Source organism: Suillus bovinus (genome assembly GCF_016758785.1).
Source record: "Suillus bovinus strain UH-Sbo-P2 chromosome Unknown EDB93scaffold_1, whole genome shotgun sequence".
In the NCBI taxonomy this organism is placed as follows: Eukaryota; Fungi; Basidiomycota; class Agaricomycetes; order Boletales; family Suillaceae; genus Suillus; species Suillus bovinus.
Window position 1 is genome coordinate 17557 of NW_024542057.1, and position 18191 is coordinate 35747.

The following is an 18191-nucleotide window of genomic DNA, read 5'->3' on the forward strand; positions in this document are numbered from 1 at the left end:
GCTATCTTTATCCTAATGGGGTTCGACTCCGGGAGACTGTTGATATCGGTGAGATACGCACTGTACTGAATAAAAGAGAGCCCTCGTGTAGAATGCGGTGAGTGCACTGAGTTTATCGGTGGCCACCTGCGAACGGACTACAACACGTATATCAGGGCTCAAGCTTCAAGCTTCAAGCGCTTCACGCTACCAAATCAAGCTAGTAACAAACTTGACACAGGAATCGGTTCCGTAGTGCTCCACTGGCGAGTCCTCATGATCATGCAGGCGCGGTCGGGCCGTCTACTCCAGGAGTATCTCCCGCGAAAGCTTTCCTCGGACATACGCCTTTGCAAATAGGAGAAATGGATTGTAAACCTAACTCCTAGGAGAAGCATGCACGGACCAAATATACTCAGTTGTTTTTGTTATCTGTGTGCTTTCATTCTTGACAGTTCCACATCCTCAGCTAGGTGTGACGTCACGCGTCAATCGATGGCCCTTGATTTATTCATGTTATGTTATTCTGTCAGATAAACTATCAATATACGCTGCGCAAGGTTTAGTCTATATAACGTACTAAAATCGGTATTTTTATGAAGGGCGCGCGGTACCGAAGTCATTGAAGAGTTCTATTCGTCCTCGTCTTCCTGACGGTTATCTTTCAACCACTGATTTATCCATTCAACGATATTTGCTGACGTTATTTTCAAGATCTTGAGAAGATTCACTTTTGAGATCGATAACAATCTGTTGGAGGTAGGAGTCTCGGGCTTCTTGGAGGACGACTTCCATGATCTCCGCTTCATTGTTTTCCTGTATCTTTTTGAGAGGATAATTTCTGTTATTGGGTCAGATCTGGGTTGATTTGGATTGTGGTAAAGTATATGCACCGTTTTTCGAGACGTTCCCAGAGCATGGTATGATTGCAAGCGTAGAACGACGACTAGATCTGCCCATCGTTCAGGGAATATTTCACAGGTGTGCCAGTCGAGAATTATTCCACCAGCTGATGCCAATGGTTCGAGTTCATCTAAAAGCTAATATGGACTTGGGGTAAGTGGATGATGATGATGAATGTCCACGGACCTTGTCTTCATCTACAGTATAAGATTGCCATTGTTGATCAAAGCCGTGATGAAAAGCATTATCTTTTACTAGTTGTCCGACGTTGATGTGTTTTAGAGGGACTGGGGAAGTATCTTGTAGGAGCTGAGCATGAGTGGACTTTCCAGTACCCGGAGTTCCAGTGATGATGATAACGGGGTAACGTTGTGGCATATCGTCAAGAATTGAATTATGTAATAAGAATGTTACTATTGCGGTGATCGGGCCTTTTGAGCGGACGACCGTCACATCAAGGTAATCTACACTTTTTGAGAAACCGTGGAGAGGTACTGTTCGTTTCGTTTCCTCTCCTCATGTACAGTTTCATGTACTATGGACGGTCCTCCCCCATCTCATACCGTCAATAAAATACTCAAAATAACAATAACAGATCCCTCGAGCTTACCATCCGTTTACCTTTTACTCAACGATGACTCCAGGCTGTCATTCTTCGACGACCTTGAAACTACTTACCTCGCTCTTGTCACCATGGCGTCCCTCTTCACTATATTCGCAAGGAATATCATTCTATCAGTTGCATTCTTATGGTCAGGTAGAGTTCGCAAGAAAGCACTTCTATACACTCTATTCCTCAGTCAACTTCTCGCACCTGTCTCCATCTTGTCCTTGCTTATCGCCCAATTTCACCCTCACTTCGATTGTAAAATGTTCGTCAATCCTCTCTTTCAAATACTAACTCCTCGTTGATTTTTATTATGTAACCAGCATCATGCGCATATCGGTCGCTACTGCAGGATTATCCTTCTCTTTATTGGTACGCTCTATTTCTATTATTCCTCCATACCTAATCTCTCGGCATAACATAGATATCCGGTATTATAGGCGTAAAGGCTTACCGATGTCTAAACAACTCTCGCTTAGTTCTAGTCGTCCTCGTCGCACTCAGGACTGCTGCAATCGTTCTTCTTGCTCTTGATCTGGCATCACTTAACAGTCGTCGCAGTCTTTCAGGTGCCTCTTCCGACTCTCATTATCCCCACTTTCATTTACATTTTTATTTCAAAAAAACACAGGCCGCTGCTATCGACCATTTAATTCCCTCTCATATGGTTTCACAATACTCTTATTTGTCGAATCGCTGTTCATCTGTCTTTGTTGTGAGTCAAGCTCATTATATTACCCCAACGAGACTCATCATCACAGTTCTCTATGCCGTTTGGAAATCACGCGGTTCCACCGCCGTCCAGGGTAGAATTACCGTATCTCTCTCTCTTGACGATGTCGCAGATCCCCATCAAGACACCCGAAAAGAGAGCATCGAGAGCCACAAGACCACTCACAGTCGCCGTGGCTGGTGGGATTATGTTCCTACTACAGATCATATCGCTCCATTTCCCCCCAGATCCCGTAGAACCCAGTCTCTCCCCCGTGACCCGAGCATTCCCATGAGCTGTCTTTCCAAATTTCGCACCGGTGAAAGAGTGCGTGATCCGGAGAATGTGCCCTCCATCCCACCCATCCCACCGCTGCCTACAGAATCCCCTCTCGCTCGTACATCCGCAATCCGCGTGTCCACCACAATTCCAAATACTCGCAATGATCCCCCAATTCCTCGCCGGTCATCTTCTCCTGCCATCTCAGTCCATAAGTCGCATGAGTCGATATATGCCTCGTGTAGCGTTGTTCAGGGAAGTGATGAGAGATGAAGTAAGCGAGTCTTTTTGGTTAATGTCTTCCAGCCTTACGTGTCTATTCAGTTATTATACACCACTTTTATCGCCGCTTCCACTGCCGCTTCGGCCATAATGACTATAGTCAGTGTTAACAGCGCGAACCCTGCCGATCATGTAGCTTGGATGGCCTTTGACTGTGAGTTAGCTTCGCTAAACCCACACCCAGTGTTTTGGAAACTCACATCGATGCAGGGGCTTTGGTTTCGTGTCTTGTGGTGCACAGTTTCAGTCGCGTCATCCGCCGCCACGAAAACGAAGCTCTATTACAGCAGCCTAGCGTTTGGCATCGCAATTTGCGTACAGACCGCAATCTTTTAGCGGAGGGGAGAGCAAGATCTTCTAGGTCTTCATTTACACGCTCATTCCAAGTGCGCACCCGGCGGTATCCGATGAGTCGTCGGCACGATGGCGAAGCTCCACGCGACCCCTCCCGTTCCCCGCGAGGAGATCCTAATTCCAACGCGTTCTCTCCCCACCAAGTCGAAACCCGCCTTCATGCCATCTTACCCCCTCATCCACCCACGCCCGAGGCCGATTGTTTTCCGGACGACATCTCGTCGTGTCATAGAAGCGATACGAAACTCACGGAAAGCGTTTTCTTGGGGCATCGGTATCATGATAGTTTACCTAGTTTACCACCACGTCCGGTTTTGGAGGATCAACGTTAACCATCATTTCAAGCTAGTCATATTGTAACATAGACATTGCATCTCCAATTGACTTGCACACTGCTGCTGAACTGAACTGCAGTAGTGATGCGCAGTGTAACCGAGGTTAAGAGTAAATCTTTAAATCTGACCAAGCGTAAATTATATAGCCGATGCATGTTTTCAAGACCGCCAACAGCTCGCATCGTAACCGTCTCTATTTTAAAAAAACTCCCACGAAGTCTATCGAAACTCTCGAGATTCGCGATGGACGACGACGAGCTCATCAGCGTGCTGCCTATCCACTATTCAAACAGTCTCAATCCGAATGTGCATATTCACCAATTTCCGCTTCTTTCTCGTCCACTACAGACACCGCCTGCTGCTGCAATCAGCGGAAAACGAATTCGCGCACGAATAAAGCCAATCACTCGGAGATTAGAGATCCACGTACCAGTGGATCCGCGCCCGGAGGTGTGGAATGGAGAACGAAGCAAAACACTTGGTGCTGCTAGACAAGAGGATGACCGTGAAAAAAACCAGGACGTTGGGAAGATGAAGCAGATGGAAGGAGAGGAGCCGCGGTTGACCGAGGTGCGCATGCGGAGCGAACTGATACCGCAAGAGGGCGCGTATATGTTGGGAGTGGTTCGTAACGGTCCGTGATGTGTTCCCGTCTATGGCGAAGCCGCTTGATCTCATCTAGTGCACGAAGGTCAATTATATCTGCAACCAATCAACGAAACCCATCAATTTCGTCCGACGCTGACTTACTTGGATATCATGTCTCGAAAGAGTCGACGTTCGAGAGGTGATGCTGGATCTGATGAGGATTCTGATGATGGTCCTCCACCTGATCCTGATGAGCCGCTGCCTGTACAGACCACATCAAAGAAGGAGAAAAAACCGCTTGAAGCGAAAGAGGTTCAAGTATCTGCGCGAAAGGCCGCGGATGATAAGGGTAATTTACAAGGTGGTCTATCTGCCGTGCGACGTGAAATGCTGCTTGCTATCCGAGCTGAAGAAGAGGAGGTCTGGCAAGACCTAGACTTTTGTGACGGAGAGGTATCATTCTCTCCTTTCTTTTTTGGTGGATGCTGATTACTTGGTGTAGACTGCTGAAGGACACGAAACATTTGAAGCTATGTTTTCGCAAAATGAGGAGCATTTAGAATGCAAGTCTGATATTACTGCTTTTCTAAAGGGCATTAAAGGACTATAGATATTTATGATGAAAGCATGGTTGTCGAAGATGGTGCTGCTTCTGACTTCGATGCAACTTTATTCTGTGCCACGCAGCGCAAATCATGTAATACAAGAGCGACTCGGACGACGGTTTGCTTTCATGTCCCTCCACCATGTCCGGATAGTGAGACTGAGCCAGAGTCCGACGTTCCTCCATCACTTGAGAAAGCATGCCCCACAGATGTTTCCGCCACTAGTACGCTGAGCGACAGTGTCGCTCAGCTAGTGAACGCGCCCAAAACTCATTCCTCAGATCCCATCAGCGCCGTGAATTCAGCCGTCAAGACATTAGAGTCTTTGGATTTCAGTCTTATTCGCAAGGTAGTATCGCTTTCGAAAACAACGAATACTAACATTGTACTCAAACGCGCACAGGACACGTCTTTGCATGGAACCATTCAGGAGTCATCGACCTCACTCCTAGAGTTCTTGCATGTCGTGCTTACGATGAGTCCAACCTCCGCTCACGATGTACGCTGCATGATGGAATCCCTCGCTTACCTATGTAAGTGAATTCATGTCTATCGTTTTCCACTGCTCATCAGGTGCCTATTCTCCAGTGCGACCTTCCTTTTTAAATCTGCTGTTCCAGTACCGGCGTCTATTCCACGCTCTAGCCGTCCAGGAGCTTAACAAAGTCGCTGTGATTCCCATCATTATATCTTGGGTGGATGCTGTCCTTGCAAGACTCGGAGATGTAGCTTTGTGTGTTGCGAGCGCTATGCATGATCGCTACTTTGACGATGAACTTCCTGAAGCTTTGAGGAAACGAAGAGAGGAAGATAATCTACGGGCTGCGGCTCAGCTCCCAGGTAGCTAGCGATTTTGTTACATGTCAGGCTTGTTGATGTTGCTTCAGATAGGTGGGATTCTGTCCCGTCGATACTGACATCCGAAAAGGCTTCACCTGCCGCAAAACGCTTAGCCCTTCGCCTGCTGGTCTCGCGATACGTATTGCAACCCCAGTTGGCTCTTCACCCAAGGGTCGTTGACGCACCACTGGACGACAGGTAGGTGTTCATCTGACTCTTCTAAGATCGCCAGACTAATCGTATCAACAGTGTGGTATCGCTGCTTCCCTATCTCACAGACTTTATGCAGCACACTGTGGTGCAACTCTCAGAGAGCTCCCCACTACATGCGCAACATCAATCTGCGTTTCAGGAGCGCATGAATTGTGCTATGCTGCTCTCACTATTCGCTGTTCGTATTTCTCATTCTTCAGCCCGAAATGATGTCAATCAATGGACCACAGCTCGTGGACCTTACGACGGGTGCAAAAGATACAGAAACAGACGTTCCGTTTCGACCTCACACGCTGGCAACAGTGATGAGACTGATACGGTTTGTAATGCTTGTCGACAACACGCTCTCAGTGCAGACTATCGTATCGCCTTGCCCAGACCTCGATGCCCCGCGAGTCGTTCTCATTTTATGGAGGCATTTCGTGCCTTGGACCTGGAAATTACTCACGGAATATAACGGGTCTGATTCGGAGATCATTATCTTCCTGGTTAGGACTTCATCCTCTTCTCCGAAGGACCTCAACTGATGAGAGTAGACGACTACGTGGCTTCACAACGCTTTCGACTCAAATCCTCAAACTACTATATCTACGTTATCGACCTTTACTGGTGACGAACATGGCAAATATATGATCTGTGTATATCTTGTGAGTGTCATGCAGGTTGTCTGTCTAATCTCTGATTGCTTTGGTTGCAGGCCTATTTTTCTCGGCTTTTAGTGTATCTTTCTTCAACTCCGCGTCCTCGAAATCTCACCATGGCTCAAACGGATGTTCTACTAAAGACCTGTCGGTACTTCGTTCATTGGAGTGATTCAGATTTGTTAGGCATTCGCAAGTCTAGCGATTGCTGCAGATACCTCACTCTTCTCTTCGTTTATCTTTCGTGCATTGAAAATGGACACGATGGCGAGTCGAACTCTTACTGCATTAAAGCCGATGCTCAGCCTTGTGATTGACGTCAGCTAGTGACTACGTTACACATGCCATGGCTAGGATGCAGCCCAGAAGTTTGAGGGATGGTTGGAAGCAGGCAATACAGGAATCATCAACGTTCTGTGATGAGCTAGAGAAAAGTAGGTTTATATTTTGTAAATTGTCAAATAATAATATGCTTGCAACAGGCATGTCGAATACTCGAATGCAAGCTTTCCACCAACTGGAAGACTTCTGGCTCACTTACGTTTCCATAGGCAGCTACTCGAGGATAAGCCTGACAGGAATTATATTCGCAAAGCGAAACAATTTCTCGACTTCTTCACGATCGAATGTTTTTCAAATGTCCAGATCTCGAACCAGAAATTAATAATCGATTTCCTCGAGGCTACAATGGAATATTTACGTCGTGAATCCGCAGAAAGGGAACTGCCGAACCTGTCCGCGAGTTTCCTCTCATGTTTAACGGCATTCCAGCGCGGACAACCGGGAATCAGGGTCTGTGATGCTCCTCTGTTATCGGATGCCGAAAGTGTCTGGCAAGTCGCCACGGATAGCACCACTCCGGAATTAGCCATTGCTTGTGAGCGTCGAATTGAGAATGCATGGCAAAGTTCTCACATTTACTCTGTAGCTGCATTTGCTTTGCATATCATCTTATCTCGGCGACTGCCTGACTCACTTACCCAAGTAGAGGCCTGGGACTACCTACGAAATGTTCTCCTGATGATCGCGTCGCAAGATTACTTGGGAGATGAAAGCCCTCTTGCACTTGTTGTCAATCCGACGATATGCAATGCCCTCTCGCAGCTCTTGAGGCATGCAGACGAACATACTAGTGCGCACAAACCTTCGTATGTTGCCTTGAAATCCCTCATTGCGGTCCTTAGCGGCAATGATGCAGTCTTCTCCATGGACGTCGCATCTTCAATCAGTGCTGCAGCGAATTCAAAGTTCAGATAATTGTCCCAACTTAAATGACTACTCATCGTGGCTGAAGAAGAGAATTTCAAAGCCTGCGACAAACTTAATGGACCAGGTAGGGTCTTGGAATTAACGTAGAAGTAAGGCTAAGCAATGGAGATAGATGGTACAAGGGCCGGATGCAGGGGAGTTGCGTCAAGTGAGATTTTGACTTTCCCTTCTCAAGCCATGTCATATAACATAGGTTCAGGCTACGCCGGCGATTGACATAATACCGTGTCGCATAAACGGACTGTTTCAACTTATCTGTGTACTTCGTGGTCAGTTATTCAGACTTTATCAGAGAATGATTCCTGACACTGCAGCACTAGCGAGTTAGAGCTGGACCAGAGTCCTAGGCCTGGATCCTACTGTATTAGGAGTCATCCTCGCTCGATGGGCACTGTTTAATGGCAAACTCGATGCAACTGGAGCGCACTTACAGACATAAACCAATATCCGTCATCGTTACTGTCAGGTGAGCCGCATCGAGAATAGGGTTGTACCGAAGATACGTATCATCTTTATTGCAACATATTGGACAGGGGTTCCCTGGCCCAGACTTGACGGGTGTAACCGAATATTTTGGCAGGTACCTGAAGGGCACACATGACCGCTACTACGTCACCCTGACCTGGACTACTAAAACCGCTCAGATGCATTGAACGTATATGGTAACGAATCCACGCCTTCCCAGATGCGTGCCCACCCTTCGCGCGAATAAGGTGCATACATTGTTGTTGTACCTGGTGATCGTAAGTTCTTTCTGGACAAAGGTAAGCGCGTAACACGATGCACCTTTGAGGAAGGTATCTGGGGCATTTCAAATAGTGGCTGGAGCGAATAACTTCATGGAAGATTCATCTGTTAAGTTTGATGCGCAGTATACCGGCTTCGTCAACTCCATTGGTAGCATGCAGCACCTGATGATCTACTGAACCGAGGGAGAACGTATTTTCATCCCCTGACGTGGATGTCAGGTCAGCTGTCAATGCACAACGGAGCTGTAACGCCACATCGCCTGTACAAAGTACTTATTTATTTGAAATAAGAAGGATAGTACCTGCAGGTAAGACGGTGATGTTTGGATTCGAAATGTTCGAGTTCAATAGTTTTCAATTTCTTGAAGATGCGCTAACTAAGTAAGGGTTCGGCTACACACGTTATATAAGCTGATATGTCATTTGATTACGAGCCTTGAAGCGACGCGGAACGTCAAGGAGTCTCTTGCCATTCTACCACCACCACTACCTTCCGTTGTTTATTTGGGTCTCATCACTGCCAGCATCGACGAAGAAGTCCCATCCAATCTTTCATACCTTCAAGGTTCATGTCGTCTCCGTCAACATTTAATTATCATCGAAGATCTCTCTCAGCTTCTTCGCCCTCGCCCTCGCCCGTTCCAAAAACTCTATGGCGTCCAGCAAGCAAACGAGTTCGCTCATCGTGCAATAGCCCTGCCCTTCCAGACTCTGCATCTCCTCAAACACGTAATTTCGACTTCTGGCGGACGGGGAAGAGACTCCGCAGAGATATATCCGTTCGTGCCGATGAATCTCTGGCGTCTATCCTAGGGTCACTAACTATTCTGTATGTTTCCAGCCCCCTTCCGTGACACATACTACTGGGTCGTCCACTCCGGCGTCGACGGATAGTCACAGTTCCGGTGTCAGTTCTTCTCCACCCCACACACCACTGTTCGCTGCTACTCCAGAAGAATTTCACCTGTTCCCTAGCCGCTCAAGTCATAGAGAAACCGTATCTGAGAAGTCCAGCTCCACAAACCTTGTCGGCATTCGGTGCTCGCATTCTGACATTTCCGAGGCTGACGCTACTCGCCTCAGGTCGAATGCATTTTGGGAACTCCGCAGGAGTATTGCCGTAAGCGGGGAAGGCCTTGTAAAACGGATGCGTGATTTTGAGCATTCCCGTTCAAAATCGGGTATATACAAGCGCGCTAGGACTGTTGACAGACAAAGGGCCAAGAAACGGCATTCCCCTAGCGTCCCCGTGACCAGATGTGTCAGGAGGCCTAACAGTTCTGAGAGCGACGAGGATGACATCCAAATATACTCTGGAGAACTTTGTGGTCTCCCCGTCTCCCGTCAAAAACGAGCATCGAGCCTCGGGTCCATGGACCTGGACGACGATGAGATACAGTCCAGTCCTTTATCAGAATATATGGATCATGCATCCACCCGCTCTTCGTCTTCCAACGATGACGCAGACGATCTTTCTCGCCGCTCCTTTAACAGCACATTCCACCCTGACGCATTGCATTCAACATCATCATCTCCAGCATATAAATATTCTGCTTATACCACGGCATTTAGTCCACCTCTATCTGGCCCTTCATCGAGCTCTCCAGCTTGTTCCTTTGATGCACCACGTTCCAGTCCTATACAAAACTCAATCTCTCGATCATCTCATCCCATTGCCGCATCCTCTGCATCCAGCCAAGAAGATGTGACTTTGACCTCTTCTGCCTCGCGGACTGAAAAGGCCATTGCGGCTCTCAGTCTGGCTATAGCCAACGGTGCGGCAGGTCTAGGCGACTACGACGCCCTTCGTGATATTCCTTCTGTCATGATCGACTCTCAAGTGGGCGAGCTCTGGCACTAGGTCTCTACAGCTACAATCATCAGGATCTTATCTTTCAAAAGTCTTGTTTATGCCTCATTTCTATATGATAGTATTCGCATGCACCTCCGTCTGGACTCGATTCAAAATCCCTATTTCTTTTTCAACAGCAATATTTTTCTCAATGCACACACTCTGATACCGCAGTTACGGTCTTGCAGGTTTCTTTGCCATTGACGCGAACCAATTGTTCTGTAGAATGCTTATCTTTCCTTTTGGGTGATCGACGAAACTGTATTTTATCAATCATGTATCTGAATTGTTATTTGGGGATAAATAGTATGCATGTTCAACGCGACTTAAGAATAGCACTTGAGATCCGTACGAGAGACATTGCACTAGAGTTAGTATAGATTGCGACAAAGCAGGAATACAACAATGGAAGCAAATCGAAAGCAAGTTGAGTGGTGTAACGACTTGATGCCTAAGCACAAGAATCTTCCGTCGTAGCATTCGGATAAGTGGTATCAATGGATATTGGTTCGACTTCACCATCCCGCTGCCCAGCTCCTTCTGGACTTGCGTGCGCCGAAGTCGCACGCGGTGAAGCATGCACTGAGGGATATCGCTGAGATGTACCTCGTTCTTGTGTCTGTCCCCGTTCCCTCTGTGACCTATCAACCACTTCTTCCATCTGAATGCGCAAGCGCATTTCATCTAGATAAAGTTCTTCAGCACGTTTTCGAGCCTGGCATTCAATTTCTAGTTGACGTTTCATGGCTAGTTCCCAGAAACAGTCAGTTCAGGTCGAAAGTAATGCGACTGGGGTAAGTACCGGCGATTAAGTGCTGCACAGCAGGTGGGACGTAAACAGATGGCGCTGCGGGTGACATTGGTACTCATGGCGAAAGCACCTCATGCAGGTCCAGCATGTGAAAACCCCAAACAACATCCTCAATATCGGCTTGAGATGAAACAACGTGCTCGATATCGACGGCAGGAGAAGCTCTAGTCGAGGATTCTTCATGTTCGACAGGGGCAGCAGGTCCAGCCAAAATCGTGGTCTCTGGGAGGATCTCAAGCTTTGGCAGTATAGGTAGTGCTGCCGCAGTCCGGTTCTGAACTTCGGTTCGGACCTGAACGCTTCCGGACCGGACCGTGGGTTCGGTCCTAGGTTCGACATAATATAAGGACCGAACCGATTATTAGGTTCGGCGTTCGGCTGCTGCCTGAATACTGTGAACCCGTTCGAACCCATTCGAACCCATCCGAACGTGTTCTCAGATTCTTTGCATGATCCACCAGTATCTGCTCTGATCTTCTGGCAACGGGCATGTCAATCGATCTCGGGACAATCAACAGCGGGTCTGACTTCGCAGCCAAAACACCCAACACATTTCCATTGGCGACATCTGACTTCCTTGGTAATCCACTCAATGTTCTGGTAAGCCCAATGTTAATCAAATGTTAATCTTTATTCAGACTATAATGTCTTTTATGTTCAGAACATATCCTCCAGTTTCTCGTTCCGGTACCTCAAGCTTCAACATCAAGTAATTGCATGGCAACAGTATGTTCAAGGTGCGTCTTTTTTTTTGATCTCTTATCACAAGTTTTAGCATAAACAAGCTGCTAACTACAGGTTCAATCCCCACCCTCCTTGCTGCACAAATGTCGTGCGCACTTGGATCTGATGGCCAACTCAAAGATGCTAGTGCCATCGATTGGTACAATGATCCCGACAACGACACCGCCATGCTTCCTCCACCTCCGCCTCCTGCATCCAATGGCAAGCTAACTACCTTCGTGTCTTGTTGCTCAGGCTGAGCCATCAGACCGACAGAAAAAATCCGCGATGCTGCCAATGCAGCTCCAGCCAAATGAGTGGCTCCAGCACCTCCCCAAGGACAGCCTGCACCTAAGCGCGTGGTCCGTCACCGTGATGACGACGACGACGACAATGACGACGAACCCCCTGCGCTAGAGGATTGTTCAGATGATGAAGAAGAGGCTGAGGACAACGACAAAGAGGAAGCTTATGAAAGGACCAAGGCATTTGGAGACAAGGATCGTGAGGATCGCAAGCATAAGGGCAAAGAGGAGCACAGTAGGGATTTGAAGGTGGTATTCACTCAGGAGAAGGGACACATCAATCCGCACACCCAAGAGCGTGAAGATGGCTGGTGGTGTGAGATATGCAGGTACATTTTGACTTTAAACATCAAGCGGATTACTCATGTCAATTCTAGAGCTAATAATGTACCAGCCAATCAATCCTTTTTCAAAGGCAGCATTTCGACTCGGCGCACACATATTGCTCGCAACGCGAAGTGCCACTTCCCAATCTATCGAGACCGCTGCAATGAGCGAGGCATCAAGATGCACGATCGTGCAATACCACCTACCTGTAAAGCATCTGACGAAGGAGCCCAGCAAACATTAGATGGCTCCCTTGCAACTAAGATTCCCGAATTTACGAAGTCTGGGCTGATGGATTATATTGTCGAGTTAATCGTCTCTGAGGATGAGGTGCGTGATCGCGTTTTTTGATTGATAATGGTGACTTAAGACTTAAGATTACACAGGCATTCCAACTTGTTGATAAGGGACCATTTCGCCGCTTACTCCAATACCTCCGGCCCTCCCTTTCAGACAGGGATATCCCCCATCGTACAAAGACTCGCGATGAAATTCTCGAACGGGCCAAGGTGGCCATCCAGCGTGTCAGAGAGAAGCTCAAGCACGTTGACAGTAAAATCTCCATCACCTTTGACTCATGGACGTCTGAACCGGGCGTGCCTTTCCTCTCTGTCACCGCACATTATATTGACTCACCAGATGGGAAACCTCAGGAGTGGGAGTTGAAGAGTGAGCAGCTTGCATTCACGATCATCAACAGCAATCATAGCGGCAGCAACATTGCAAGAATTCTCATTGAAACTATCGACAAATACGACTTTTGCACCAAGCTTGGATGGTTCACCGCTGACAACGCCACCAATAACGACACCGCAATTCAGACTGTTGCATTCACTATTGACCCTTCTGGTAAGGACTGGATTGCAAGCGAGCGCCGTGTGCGGTAAGTCTATTTAATATGTCATTCTATATCTACTAACATCTACTTAGTTGTATGGAGCACGCCTTACACTTAGCAGCCAAGCACTTCGTCGAGGACATCGCTCCCACATCCGCAAGTGCTCTCCACAAGAATGCAACCGAGGACAACAATGAATACAAAGAGACCACCGAGTTTGAGGTTGCTGACACTGTTGGGAAAGCGCTTGTGTTCGTCACGCAGGTAAGTTTGTATCCATTGTCCAACTAGCTCTGTTTGATGAACCCTTCTTTCAGGTACGGAAATCTCCCCAAGCCCGCACCTTCTTCCAAAAGTGCTGTGTCGAGGTCAATGAGCCCAAACTCGAGCTCTTAAAATGGATTTGCACTCGATGGGCCTCGCTGTTTGGCATGTTAGAGCGCACCCTCAAGTTACGCAAGGTCAGTTAGTCACCGCTACTGCCCCTACAAAATACTAACTCTATCGACAGGGTGTGAATAGGTTTATACAGCTTGCGGACGATAGCGACGAAGTTCCGAACCTGCAGGGCAAGTCATATGGCACATTCAAGCTCTTGGCCGAGGAATGGAAGATGTTAGAGTTGATGCATGACGTGCTTCAGGTGCATGCGCCGTCATTGATGAATTTAATTTTTTATTAACCTATTGCATTATCAGGAGCCTGCAAATGCTCAGCAAATGTTCTCTGCAACTCGCGAACCCACTGTATGGCGTGCAATCCTGGTGCTCGAATTCCTCCAACAAACGTGGCAAAATATGGCCACATCTTCGAAGTTCGTTGACTTTTCAACTGCCATTGACTCTGGCATCGCCAATCTTCACAAGTGGTACCACAAGATCGATGAAACCGATGTCTATTTCATTTGTCTCGGTACGTGTTTTAATTTTTTGATTAATATAATGCCCTATCTAATGTATTGTATCTAGCGCTTGACCCCAACTACAAGATTGCATACGCGAAGAGTAAATGGGAGCCCCATGACTTCGACAAGGGCATGGAATGCCTGCAGACTGTTTTTGACAAATACTATCACCAACATTCCTTGCCGGACGCAGAGCCTGCTGTTGTGGCCTCTTCCTCTCTTTCACGCCAAGGCTCGTACAGCCACAGTTGGATGCGTGACGCTGTTAAATCCCATGTTGCGAGTGACACTGCAAGCCGAAGGCCTCGTCAAGAACTTGAGGACTACCTGGCTTCCCCGCTCGAGGACATCGAGAACGTAGTAGCTTGGTGGGGTGTGGGTGTTTTTTTTTGATTCATTATTCCTTACAAGTTGACATAAATGTTCTTAGCATCATTCAATTCAATATCCTACCATCTCTCGCATTGCTAAGGACTACTTAGCTATTCAAGGCTCCGCTGTTGCATCCGAACGAGCTTTTTCAAGCGGCGGGATCACCAGTACTTCACGCCGCAACTGTTTGTTGCCATCGACTTTCGAGGCCCTTCAACTATTGAAGAGTGGGTATCGTCAGGGCCATATTTCCACGATGGCTCAAGCTGAGTTTGCCGCAGCTCGTGAATGCTTTGTCGTGGATATGGTGTAGTTAGTAGTTACTCATCGATTTTTTCATGTCGCGCTCAAATTTTTTTGAAATTGATATTATTGCGTTCAGACGTTCGAACACGTTCTGAACTTGAACCGAACGTTTGCGAACGCGTTCATAAGGGTCCGGTCCAGTGTTCGCTCTCCTTGCCTGAACCGGACCCAAGGTTCGGTTCTAGGTTCGACAAAACACCCTCAAGAACCGGACCGAACCGGACCGCGGCAGCACTAAGTATAGGACTACTGGTGAGATGCAACATCGTAATTTCGCTGTCAGTAGCAAGTAGTTGTGAGGGCTGATTCACAACCTCTAGAGAACCGATGACAGGGGTATGTGAAGCCTTGGCTGGTGTTTCTGTTGTCTCCTCATTAACATGCTGCGATGGAGCCATATCTGGATGAATATTCTCCGGTGACGAGCTCGGATACCTTAAGTCACAATCTGATAAACTATATTGTAGGACAGATTCCCCATCCAGCGGGAGCGGGGGAGTGAATAGCAACTCATTTGTAGCAGGCACGTCCGAGTCTGGGTGTGGCTTAGCCACTTGGTTAGACAAGGTGCCGTAATCTTGTTTTATGTGGTCGTTGTTTGGGGTGGGTGTGGTTTGTTGGGTCCAGCCACTTCACCGGATGGCAGCAGGGTTCATGGCTTCCACATTTGCTTGATATATGCGACGTTGTATCCGTACCTGCACTTGTACTTGATAGCAGTGTTCCTTGAGACATGTGAAGATTTGCCCACTCTTCCATAAGGGCAGCCTTTACACCATTATCTGCAAGACTGATTTTACGCAGAGGGCCTATCTTCTTGAGAGTAGATGACTCGACCGAGTCCAAGGAATCCTTGGAAGCTAAGTATGGATAGATGTCTCGACTTTTTGTAAAAATAAAAGGATGGATCTTCTTTGCCAACCGTGATGATATCCGAGGTATTATCATAGTTTCAGACCGAAGAGATGTATCGGACACCAAGACAAACATAGCCTGAGTCACATCAGCCTTTGAGCCACGCCGAGTTGCGGACTTGAACTTCGATTTTTCCGAGGTGGCCTCGAACTGAGGCTAGTGGTCAGGTTGTCTGGGACATGTGGTTGGCTGCCATAGAGGTTTCCACTGTATCACTGTTTTTTGATACTGGCGAGACAATGCATGCATTTGACACGTTGTTATTTCTCAGCAAGGAAATGTTCACCAGATATGAACCCATGTGCACAAACAACATCAGGAGATGGCCCGTCTATTGTATGGTCTGGTAACCAGTCTGGACTAAGGTAAGGTAGACCTCATGTGAAAGCATCAAATGTCACGTGAGTGTGACTAGCTGTGACTGGTTGAAGTTATCCACGCAAGTTGCTGCACCTGACCTTCCCAATAAGTCAGCCTTACTATGCTGAGCGATCACGTGTATGGTTCAGTTTTACTTGGCTTAGTTATGGTAATTCTCAACACCAGCAATAAATCATGTCCTAAATCATCTCATTCCTTCAAGTATACTATCCAGGTAGGAGGCGAGGCTTGGCAACACATTTGGCAGTGTATCCCGCTGAAAGTCGCCCTCCCACACCCTCTGCGCTTTCAGCAAAGGTGCACATTTTCTGGTAGCGGGCTTCTCACGCCCCTTACTTTTGCTCACCATCATCACCAGCGCCCTCCTGTCCTCATCTTGGCCTTCTCAACATCTAGACGCCCTTCTTAGCTTCTGGATGCCTCTCACCCTCCTCAAACCATCTTCCTTCTGCCCTCCTCAGCCTCTGTGGCATCTCTCTGGCTATTCCTTCCTTTCATCTGGTGTCATTTTTGCCCAGCTGGTGCCCTCCTACCTTCATTGCCCTCTGTGGCATCTCTCCAGCCATTCCTTCCTTCCGTCTGGTGTTGTTTTTGCCTGGCTGGTGCCCTCCTACCTTCATCGCCCTCTGTGGCATCTCTCCAGCTATCCCTTACCTCCACCTCTTCTCTGTTATGTTACTTGGAACTTCCAGGAAAATTACAGGGCTCTCAAAGGCCACAACTAGACATGGATTCTGGCACTCCATTCGAGCTTCTGAGGTACTCACTGCAGGGAAACAGAAACAACGACGGGAGGTAACTGACGCAAAGCGCCAATCACATGTCCAGGGTGCAAGGACTATGTTTAACTCTTGTATTCTCCTGACCTTTGTTTTTAGAAATGTCCAGCGAAGATCAGGATCTCGTTGAATCTATGTTGGCTGATACTAACATCAACATAGATAGTATACCTCGCACTGTACCACCTGGCGAGGAAGGACTTGACTTCAGCCATGAGGGCGGAGAGTATGAAGCTTTTGAAGGACTGGCTCAACAGATGGCAGATCTCTCAGGATGGCACACAATTATATTTATTATCCTACTGATTCATCTGAAGCATTGTTGGCATTGATAGCCGCTATGCGGACCCACGCACTTGATTGATTGTATAGAAGCTCAAAATGAACATTGGGGTAATCAAATTGAAAAGCTGGTCACTGTGTATCTTGACTATCACACCTGGGATGGTGGTGATGACATGCCAATCTTGCCACCTTCAGATGAACCCACCCTTGATGGTGACTGCCTATCACTCAAGAATATCGAACTAGTTGATATTTTTAGTAAGGTTCAGGGCACATTGGCTGGCTTCATTGTTAACATTGTCTAGGTCAGAAGCACGTGTCTTTGGAGCCTCAACCATCTCACCAGTATCCGAACGAAACCCTCATCCATCATGGTTATTTGGGCTGCTTGCCATTATGTCTCACTGTTGCCATCTCCATCCGGAGCCCATTCAGTGAATTCACCTGTCTCAGACAGGCAGCCGAGCGTGACAATGTACTGATGGGGACAGGCCATCCCATGTGGGCCCATGGTAATAATTGTACCATGATATAGGAGTGGGCCGAGTGAATATGTGTACCTGAGCCCAACAGGTGGGCCGGGGGTATATAGTATAGACAATAGTATAGGAATGTACTATTATATAGGACATTATGAATGGTGAATCTAGTTTACAATGGAGACAAGTGGGCTGAGTGAATGTGTGTATCTGAGGCCAACAGATGGGCCGGGCCTAGTGAATGTGTGTACCCGAGGCAAACAGATGGGCCGAGGGAATATAGTATAAACAATTGTATAGGAATGTACTAGTAAATAGGACAATATGAATGGTGAATCTAGTTTACAATGGAGACGAGTGGGCCGAGTGAATGTGTGTATCCGAGGTCAACGGATGGGCCGAAAGAATATAGTATAAACAATGGTATAGGAATGTACTAGTATATAGGACATTATGAATAGTGCATCTGGTTAACAATGCATCCGGCTCATCTAGCATCAGGTAAATGGATGACCCGGTAGGTATATATGCAGGTACATATATTATCTGGTAGAAATA

At 47.4% G+C, this 18191-nt stretch overlaps 7 protein-coding genes across 7 annotated transcripts; 5 read left to right on the forward strand and 2 right to left on the reverse strand.

Annotated features, from left to right (window-relative positions):
* Nucleotides 1–663: 663 nt before the first annotated feature.
* EDB93DRAFT_1236910 (P-loop containing nucleoside triphosphate hydrolase protein) lies at nt 664–1260 on the reverse strand (the record flags this gene model as incomplete). Its single annotated transcript, XM_041451355.1, has 3 exons — nt 664–820; nt 886–1019; nt 1069–1260. 3 exons carry the CDS (start codon nt 1258–1260, stop codon nt 664–666), a joined length of 483 nt encoding a protein of 160 aa, XP_041313310.1.
* A 159-nt stretch (nt 1261–1419) lies between these two features.
* Nucleotides 1420–3448, forward strand: EDB93DRAFT_1244367 (uncharacterized protein; the record flags this gene model as incomplete). Its single annotated transcript, XM_041452204.1, has 5 exons — nt 1420–1754; nt 1813–1861; nt 1914–2729; nt 2787–2916; nt 2973–3448. 5 exons carry the CDS (start codon nt 1420–1422, stop codon nt 3446–3448), a joined length of 1806 nt encoding a protein of 601 aa, XP_041313311.1.
* Nucleotides 3449–3694: 246 nt separating this feature from the next.
* EDB93DRAFT_1073470 (DNA-directed RNA polymerase III subunit Rpc5) lies at nt 3695–4649 on the forward strand (the record flags this gene model as incomplete). Its single annotated transcript, XM_041445013.1, has 3 exons — nt 3695–4085; nt 4143–4492; nt 4542–4649. 3 exons carry the CDS (start codon nt 3695–3697, stop codon nt 4647–4649), a joined length of 849 nt encoding a protein of 282 aa, XP_041313312.1.
* A 17-nt stretch (nt 4650–4666) lies between these two features.
* On the forward strand, nt 4667–7689 carry EDB93DRAFT_1073996 (uncharacterized protein; the record flags this gene model as incomplete). The annotated part of the gene is made up of 11 exons (XM_041445062.1): nt 4667–5177; nt 5233–5484; nt 5532–5682; nt 5734–5875; nt 5928–6185; nt 6234–6362; nt 6395–6609; nt 6666–6776; nt 6863–7215; nt 7267–7470; nt 7523–7689. The coding sequence occupies 11 exons, from the start codon at nt 4667–4669 to the stop codon at nt 7687–7689; spliced, it is 2493 nt and encodes an 830-aa protein (XP_041313313.1).
* A 1044-nt stretch (nt 7690–8733) lies between these two features.
* On the forward strand, nt 8734–10349 carry EDB93DRAFT_555 (uncharacterized protein). The gene is made up of 2 exons (XM_041456704.1): nt 8734–9135; nt 9198–10349. Exons 1-2 carry the CDS (start codon nt 8926–8928, stop codon nt 10215–10217), a joined length of 1230 nt encoding a protein of 409 aa, XP_041313314.1. The 5' UTR covers nt 8734–8925; the 3' UTR covers nt 10218–10349.
* Nucleotides 10350–10659: 310 nt separating this feature from the next.
* Nucleotides 10660–11068, reverse strand: EDB93DRAFT_1244370 (uncharacterized protein; the record flags this gene model as incomplete). Its single annotated transcript, XM_041452205.1, has 2 exons — nt 10660–10955; nt 11011–11068. The coding sequence occupies 2 exons, from the start codon at nt 11066–11068 to the stop codon at nt 10660–10662; spliced, it is 354 nt and encodes a 117-aa protein (XP_041313315.1).
* Nucleotides 11069–17003: 5935 nt separating this feature from the next.
* On the forward strand, nt 17004–17689 carry EDB93DRAFT_1074785 (uncharacterized protein; the record flags this gene model as incomplete). Its single annotated transcript, XM_041445121.1, has 3 exons — nt 17004–17190; nt 17245–17417; nt 17465–17689. The coding sequence occupies 3 exons, from the start codon at nt 17004–17006 to the stop codon at nt 17687–17689; spliced, it is 585 nt and encodes a 194-aa protein (XP_041313316.1).
* Between the last annotated feature and the right edge of the window lie 502 nt (nt 17690–18191).

What these genes read in the sequence shown, in the direction of transcription:
- EDB93DRAFT_555 (XM_041456704.1), top strand. Translation starts at nt 8,926, where the DNA reads ATGTCGTCTCCGTCAACATTTAATTATCATCGAAGATCTCTCTCAGCT. An exon ending in GACTCCGCAGAGATATATCC is followed by an intron (nt 9,136 to 9,197) that starts GTTCGTGCCGAT and finishes GTATGTTTCCAG; the next exon opens with CCCCCTTCCGTGACACATAC.